The sequence below is a fragment of the Harpegnathos saltator genome, unplaced genomic scaffold (assembly GCF_003227715.2).
Source record: "Harpegnathos saltator strain DR-91 unplaced genomic scaffold, Hsal_v8.6 scaffold277, whole genome shotgun sequence".
Taxonomy (NCBI): domain Eukaryota; kingdom Metazoa; phylum Arthropoda; class Insecta; order Hymenoptera; family Formicidae; genus Harpegnathos; species Harpegnathos saltator.
Window position 1 is genome coordinate 91,001 of NW_020230069.1, and position 8,780 is coordinate 99,780.

Consider the following 8,780-nt stretch of genomic DNA (forward strand, 5'->3'; position numbering starts at 1 on the left):
GTCAACATTGCATAATCACAAAAGAGCGGGAAAATCTATTAAATTTAAAATTGATTTCATAACTGCTTAAAATAATTTGGATTATTCATTTGTACACCTAATATTTTAATTAAAAGATTCGTTCATTATCATGTTTGAGTTTAAATCAGTTTTTAAGAAAAAATTCTCAAAACTAATCACGCTCTTAATATTTACAAAAAGACCGCGATAGATTTAATAAGAATGCAGACCTTTCAAGACATCCGCATTCGAGTCAGATTGTTTCAAGATTAGAAATGAAGTCTTTTAATTTTCTTCAAGATCAAATCTTGATTTTTCCAAGACCAGATCTGGTCAGGATTAGAGGTATCAATTCTTCGATTTCTTTTCTCCTTCGAACGAGATATTAGCTATTCGCGGAATAACTATCTCCGAATACGGAAGTGGTCGGTCGGCGAGAACTACACGAGTATATGTGTGTATGTGTGTGTGTGTACATGTGCAATTATCTCTCGCTGCTCAGGAAATTAACTATGTTAAAACACTGCGGAGATTTTCTCGACTATCAGCAACTTAGTCACTCTAAGGTGCTTATCTACATCGGCAACTCTGTGTGAATTAATTGATAGAAAACGTACACGGCAACGCTTAGCGGTCATTACATGCTCTTTCGACCTTATTACATGTCCGCTATTATGTCACAGTGTGCTATTAACCGAGGCTGTGTTATCGAATAAAAATCGACACGATGGATAGCATTCCATTTTCTCGTGGTAAATAAAGTTGGTCCGTTTGTTCGTCGTTGATCGCGAATTGCGGAATCCCGCATATAATATCTGACCGGTTCCACGAAATTGTTTTCGCCGTAGGTTTTTGCGAGTCAAACGAGACGATCGTTGGATGAGTCAGTGCCGTGACCTTGAGTCGCATCGGCGAGCACATATTACAGGCTTCGAACACCATAGATTCGGCTAGACTTTCACCGAGATGATTCCGACTTGGTCTTCATATAGTCGATGTCATAAATTTTGTAGGTGACGGAACGTTTGGCGTCTCATGCAGGTAGTTTTGGATTTCGTAGACAGTAGAAAGCAAGAAGTCGGATTATTTCGTATACATGAAGACATACATATTCTACTTTATTTACATTATTCATTTATTGATAAGACTAATCGTGCATTTTGATTCGCAAGATAACTCGCAAAATAACAAAGTACCTATGTACCTACTCACGAGATACTCGGCAGATGCGGGTATTACCCGCATCTGCCGAGATGCTGAGTATCTTAGTGTCTACAGATACGAATAACGCTAATACCATCTGCTGATACCGGCGGATTGAAGATAACTGGCAACATCGACAAGGCAGACATCGATCAATGTTTCAGCTCAAGTTATTCTACAAATTCTTCTGTAGATGTCGCGATGAGCTCAAGATCGTACTTTGACCTTCGCCTCGCCGCGCCACGTTGACCTTCACCTACTCCGCGCGAAATTGAAGTCAAGTGGCATGATAAGTATACGAGCAAAGATATTTATGACGATTGTCATGCTAAACTTTTACAAATGAAAGTGTAGTTGACAAATCTGTTTATCTTCCTCAAATGAATCGCTCAGTATGTTTGGTGAAAATTGATCCTGACACATTTGTTCAAATGAGAGAGAAACGTTAGATTCTTAGAAAATCCCGCTCTTGAGAAAAGTCTGTATTTATTTTCGTGTTAATGGAATCTTTTGTTTTTCTCTTCTTCATTTTCATACATTTTTCATATGAAGCAAAATCTCTGAACCTTATTTTCCTTTGACCCTTTTGATCTCGCATCGAGCAAGATTCATATTTCATTGCATCTTATCTTCTTGCGAATCAGTTTCTCGGAAGCACGATGGAGCACGTAAGAGATTTTTAAGTAAGAAGAGAAATAATAAATTACATCACGAGCCGGTAATTGCTATCGTAGCTCAATTGGTGCTGTCATCTGCAGCCGCTTCTACTACCGGATATATTTCATTGTTCTTGCGAGTTAAATTGCAGAAAATACGATTGCCAGCTATCATGCGCGCCACAAATTCAAAATGGCAGAAATAGTCGAGCCTAACAACAGGATATTATAAATTTAACTTAAGTTGCTTTGTTATTTCATCGTTTTACCTGTTTTTCAATTTGTACTAATAATAAATAAAAAAAGAAATAACTATCTATAGAATGAAACTTTGAGTGTATGTTACATTTTTAGAAGACATCTCTCTTTTTTTTGCTTGATCCTCCGATAGATGCATTTTTTAGCAGTGCAACGTATCCATGAGAGGAATTCCAAAGATCAATTTTTTCTTGTATATATAATTATAAAATACTCATGGATCTATAATGTAAGTTTCTATATAATGGATGTAAATATAATTAATATAAATATAATTTTATACTATATATAACAGAAATATTAAATAAAATTATGTAATTATTAATGTAATTTAATTAACTAATGTAATTATCAATGTGTAATTTAATTAATTAATGTAATTATTAATGTAATTTCTGGTTTCGCTTTCGCTGTAAATACCACGAAAATATTGAAAATGTGAAATTCTGTCGAATATTACGTCTATCGGACGGTTAAGAATGTTCACTGCCCTCACACAATGTCGAACAACTCTCCGACAGCCTGTGCGAGATTGGAAACTATATCGGTGTCCAACTGCTCCTCTGTTTCCTGCCTGGAAATCGCCTGGCCTCTAACGTGCTGCAATGTAATAGCCGGACTTAGCGCGCTCTCACCTTCGGGGAAGCTCACGAAGGAGGATTCCGCCTCGGACGACGCAATTCCTTGAGCGTGTCCATTCCCAGCGGCCTGAGCGTTGACCTGCGCCACGGAACTCCCACCTCGATAGCCCGAGGCCGACGTACCTTTGGCGTGACCTTCACCGAAGAAATCCCCAGAAACGTAGCCGGAAGACGCTACGTTGCTCTGCGTCCGTTCGCCGGCATTCCAATGGGAGTACGACGTGAAACTTTGAGCGCGACTTCCAGCGTAACCCAAGCTGTGCGTCTGACTGCTTGACGAGGATACGAGGTCCAAGGGACTTGTATTGATTTGAGAAGCTGAGTCACCGGCCGAAAAGCCGTAAGGCACAGAAACTTGAAGGCTCGGCGATCCGTGAGATTGGCCACTCCAAGACCCGTGCGGTCGGAGCTCGTGTTCAATCGACAAACTTGGCCGGGGAAGTACCCTGTGATTGGGCTGCCACTTGTAGATGTGAATCGTCGGCGTTTGCTGTCGGTTGGTCGTATCGTGCGCCTCGATGCTCAATGTCGGCCGTCTTTGATCCTGCGGTCTCAAGATGGTCACGGTGGGTCGTCCGAAGCGTCGGCCTAAAAAATGACGGTTTTAACCTTCGGCTATATATAACCGTGAAGTTTAGATAATAATAACGTAGATACACGTAGATACACTGTTACGTAAGCAAAGTGATTCATTGCTTGCGTGTACAAATGCTCGATACTATAAAAGTATATCTTGTATACATCATTGTTGTTATTGATTTACCAAATACTGATCCAAACGTACACGAATTATAGCAAATACGATTCGTTGCAAATAAACGATAGCGTTCCCTTACAGAAATTTATTTCTGGCTGTAATAAATTGGCCAGTGATAATAAACTATTTTATTACTCGTATGACTAATAAAATTATTTGTTATCACTGGCCAATTTATTACAGCGAGTAATAAATTTCTGTTTGGACTGAAGAGGCAAGGCGAGATAAACAAAAGTACATTTTTCACATGAATTTTTAACTGCGTTTAAACTTCGGTCGGCCTTCCTTCTTTTTCTTTTACTGCTGATATGCTGATATATATAATCGGCAATTATACTCGCCATTATGTTCGTTGCTTGGACCAACGTTGTTCCACGTCGGCCGATTTGGATATCGCACACTGACTGCATCAGCTTGCGACAAGGATTGTCCTTGACCAACACCGCTTACAGCGAAGGATTGCGAGGTACCAACAGAAGAAGCGGCTCCGGTGATAGCTCGTCCATTTTCGACCGCTCCGAACGAAGTTGCAGATGCTTGACCGAAGCTGAGCGAGTGGCTTTCGGTTTCGGCGTTGTTACCATTACTATAAGCTTTCGCACCCGCGGTGGAGATTCCCGATAGTCCTGCCGAAACTGTCGTTGATTTGCTCACCGAAACGGAGGATCTGTGAGACAATAATCGTTCATTCACATATATCGAAGTAGTAAGGAACGACACCTCGTATCTGCAAGCATGGTCATTTCCGAATCTCAGTTCAGCGAACTTGGAATTGTTTTCTTCATTTTTTGAAAACATCTTACTTTTGCCTCAAATCTTCAACACTGAACAGTACGAAAAAAATTATTGGTTGCACTAAGAAAAATGATTTTGTAGTCATAGCGAAAATTATTTGTACGAGAAATTAGCTGAAATGGCTAAGTGACTAGCAAATAATATGATATTGCATATGTTTTGTATCTAACCAATATAAATGACAGAAACAGAATTTATGACTGACTGTTTGTCGAATTTAGCAAGAAAATCTTTTTGTGGCACCCAGTCAAATAATTATTATTATTATTATTTTCATTTGATGCAGTGATTCCTAATTTAGCTACGGGATCTAAATTTTCCTACGGTAAAATCGGCCTAGCAGATATTGCTAGAATATTGTTGTAAATTCTGTGTATTACAATGTTCTAGCAGATACAAAAATTAGCGAAAAATTTTAACTGTAACGTTTACAATTTCTAGCTGGACCGACGAAACATTTTTTTGAGTGTGTCTTCCCCTGCAAGAAATATCCAAAAATGTTGATGTTCAACAGTCGAGGCATTCGAAGAAACAATATCGAAGCAAACGATTACACACGTTCGCGTTCCAATAAAAATTAAACAAGGCTAAATAACGAGCATGCGCTGGCAAACCGAAACGCGTATCAAACGCTTCTAGTTCGAGTTCCTAAATTTTCTTTTCTTTTCATGTTCTCTCGTGCATTCGATCTTGCTCTTGCCCCCGAGAATGAATTATAAATAAATTCCGGGTCGTACAGGCCACGCCGGTGTTCCATACACACCCATCATTCACCCCGAAGCTCGCGGGGTGATCGTAGCTGTTACTTTCCGAGAGACTGATGCCGTCGAGGCTCGCACCCAGGCTGACGGAGTGCGCATTGTTGTGTCCCGCGTTTAGGCTGATAGTCGCCGTGACAGGGACGAGGGAGAGAAGACGAGCCTGAGGTTCCCCATTACTCGACATCTTCACGACCGACTCCGGCGTTAGTTCCGGCGGCGTGTTCCATCGTCGCTCGTGCTCGTTGCTGAAGTGCACCCGCTCGTCTGAACAATGAACAGCGTTTGCTCAAGCGTCTAGAAGCCCAAGGAGCGAAGGGAGCAAACGCGTTCTCGCATTTCACCAGATTGTTTCTGTAACTCGCGTCGGTTACGGGGTGGGTGACTTCGTCGAAGGGGTGCGCGGCGCCATTAAATCTCTAACTCGCGACTCGCCGGCGAATCTGCAAGTCGTCGTCTCCTCCGGCGTGATAGTTGCCGATAAAGGAGAAGAGGAGTATCTCACGAAGATTTCGGTCGTGCCAATTTATCGAATGAGATTAGAAGGTATTTGTAGGAAGAGCAGATCCCGACAATCTTCCCCGAGCGCCGCTGTACGCTCGAGCAAGTCTCGACGTTGATCGTAAGTCAGCCTCGACAAGCGCTCGATGTTTGCTCGCGCGCTTTTGCGTCGCGTAAAATCGCAGTCGAATGGACACTGCTGACTATTCACAATTCCGCGCATTATAGCGCCACTGGTTTTATGTCGCTACCGCGATCCCGGCTACTGTGTTTTTCCAAGAGCGTCATAGAGATAAATGAGGAATGCGGCTAGCGCTGGAAAAGCTGCATTAGTACAAAGTTAAATGTCGCGTTGTACTTGTAACAAAAAATATCGAAACAACGCGGTCGTCACTATCGTATCCCTAATTTTACGATTAATAATTGCCGATATGTAAATGTGCGGAAAAAAGCAACATAAAATTAAAGGTACTACATACAATTAAAGGTACATGTTATAAAAAAGAACATAAAAAATATGTATTACGATTACTGTTTCCTCTCGCACTGATGTATCCGCGGCTGTGAGCCTTAAAAGTTAGGGACTTGAGTTTTGTTCGAATCGGCTGGCTGAAATTATAACGGCGAGGCCACTGTTGCTCGCTTTCATCAGACTCGAAATTTGACTGTTGACACTATTTGCATCAATATGCGTTGCGGAGAACTCAAGGGGATTTTATCGTAACTGGCACTTTACAATCGTCATGAGCGCGCATAACAGGTTTAAAAGGAACACCTTAGCTGGCGGCACTCGCGATGTAATACCCGTCGTATAAATTCCTCTCCTCGAGGACGTCGACGTCGCCGACGTGCAGGCGACACTTGTATTTTTAGCTTCCCAAAATATTTCTCTCACCTGGTCGCGCGAACGACAGCACGGATGCTAACAGGAGGACGTTACCGACGCTCTTCGCCATGTCCGAAGACGTTCTGACTTGGCTGCGCCAACGCTGCGCCCTTTTTCAATAACTACGTACGACCTTAGTGACGTTATTAAAATGCGGGACGCGTTAGCCACACGTAATTCTCCTCAGGAGAGTCGCCGTGCGATGACGCAAATACGACGGAGAAATGTGCTTCTCAATGACCGTTCGGCAACCGATAATAGAAAACCGCCATCGAATTTCGAGGCGGAGGAACGATCGACTGAGAATTCACCCGAAAATTCGTTGGAGGAACCGGAAGGAAGTAAGGTAAATGTCGCAGTACGGACATTTAAACGTAGGTCGTCATAAAAAATACAATATATAATATGAAGAATAATTTTGATATAAATATTTTCATTTATTCGAAAACTTAAGATTCCTTTCAGTAGAGAAAAATGATTTAAACCAATGTATACATCTGTTATTAATGAAATATTTACACAAGTAATGAAGCGCATTAATGTACCAGTGACCGGACAGTTGAAATAAATTATGGCCCAATGTTCAGATATAATTTGTCCCAGTGTCTGACCGCAATTAGAAACTTAGCATGTGCTAACAGGAAATAATATAAATATAGATGCTACTTCTTAATGAATTTATTAACGATTGACCATTATTTTGCCAATTGACCAATCATAAGTGCATATTATTTAATTAATTTTTATTTCAACATAAAAGTATCAAATTGGGTATATTTTTTTTCAACTAATAGTAAAAAATATTGGAGTTTTTTTATAATAATTATTACTTTCATTATTGTTAAAATAAATAATAAATTTTTTTTTCGAGGTGATCGGATACTAAGACGTGTCCGGCCATTGGGACGTTTACTTCATTTGTAGAATTTTTCTTGTAGAATTTTATCGATATTGCATTCCGCGACGACGTTGGTGAATACTCAAGCGAGAGAATGTCGCGTCGAAATTGACACGAGTGACGAGACAGTAACATCAATTTCGTTATTAATAATATTAATAATATTATTATATTAGACATATGTGGTATTTATATATACTATTCATATTTTTATTGCTCAATATTGCTTTACTTTCACAGTCGTCTTACTTTATTAAGACACGAGTCTAAATCTATTATTCACCGGTTTTATCAAATTTTACTTAATAAGAATAATTAATAACTCTATCAGAGTGGATACTTTACTGCATTAACTTACATACTCTGTCGCTTATCGACTGCCGGAACTTGAACCTGCTGAGGATTCTATATAAACGTATCCGACACGGCGGAATATTATTCATACTTTTACTACGAAGAGGAGAATCGCGACAAAGGTTTTCCCGCTTATAACATTCCTCGTGAACATATCGCTATTCTAATTTATCAATACGGTCGCATAAATCAGGAAAACTAATTACGCCAGAGTGCGCAATTGATCATTTTATCTGTCGGCGATCTACTCATCTGCGGTTCGTCTCAGCGCGGTATGCGCGTTTCGCGTGTTTACCATATACTGTTACCTGCGTATGACTCACGCCGCTCATTCATCAAACGAACACGTTATTCGGTATAATAATATGTCCGCTATACCGTAAACTCATAATCTCAGCTAACAAAATCCCTTTTCTCATAACTCCTCTCGCGTTTCGCCTGCTTCGTTATGCACCGACTCGGCGCGAAAATCGCCAACGTCGCCGACACCAGCGATCCTTGAGAGTTACAAGAACAACACCAGTTTGCAGTCATAAAGGTTCATTATGCCTTCTCGCGTAATAAGTCATAAAATTGAGAAATCTACGCGATACATCTGACGAATGAAAGCATCGGGGACACGGTTGAACTTCCTTCATCTTGATAACGAACTTGAAGCGCCGAACTCGAGCGGATGTTTTGCATGATTTCTTTGGAAGCATGAATATGCAATTCTCAGCACGGTGGTCACATGGATCTCGAAGACTTTATTTTGGAGAACAATGAGCCCCGGTCGGACGGCGGGGAAGGAGAGGGGGGAAGAAGCGAAGCGATTGTCGGATTATTGCGCAGGAGGTAATCAAGTTTCACGCTGGGTATTTCCCAGATAGCCGCGTCAGTCGATCACTCGAGGAAGAAAAAAATTCGCCAAGGCGACGCAGACGGCCGGCGCTGGTGGAAAATATTTTCGGTCACTCGGCTCAATCGAGAGAGTTTTCGCGCGTCTGAAAGTGTCGAAAGCTGTGCACATCATCGAATAACAAATACGGCCTGTGTCATGGACGATGTAACGGTCTCTTCTTCTTCTTCTTCTT

General features: G+C 41.0%; 1 protein-coding gene across 1 annotated transcript; it reads right to left on the reverse strand.

Moving 5' to 3' along the window:
- Nucleotides 1-2,489: 2,489 nt before the first annotated feature.
- LOC105186830 (uncharacterized) lies at nucleotides 2,490-6,546 on the reverse strand. Its single transcript, XM_011147308.3, has 4 exons — nucleotides 6,465-6,546; nucleotides 5,074-5,335; nucleotides 3,857-4,182; nucleotides 2,490-3,346 (listed from the first exon to the last, which is right to left on the reverse strand). Exons 1-4 carry the CDS (start codon nucleotides 6,523-6,525, stop codon nucleotides 2,610-2,612), a joined length of 1,386 nt encoding a protein of 461 aa, XP_011145610.1. The 5' UTR covers nucleotides 6,526-6,546; the 3' UTR covers nucleotides 2,490-2,609.
- Nucleotides 6,547-8,780: the final 2,234 nt, after the last annotated feature.

Coding starts and splice junctions, on each gene's coding strand:
- LOC105186830 (XM_011147308.3), bottom strand. CDS start 6,525: ATGGCGAAGAGCGTCGGTAACGTCCTCCTGTTAGCATCCGTGCTGTCG. Junction 5,336..6,464: donor GCTGTCGTTCGCGCGACCAG/GTGAGAGAAATA, acceptor TTCATTGTTCAG/ACGAGCGGGTGCACTTCAGC. Junction 4,183..5,073: donor AGCTTCGGGGTGAATGATGG/GTGTGTATGGAA, acceptor ATTGTCTCACAG/ATCCTCCGTTTCGGTGAGCA.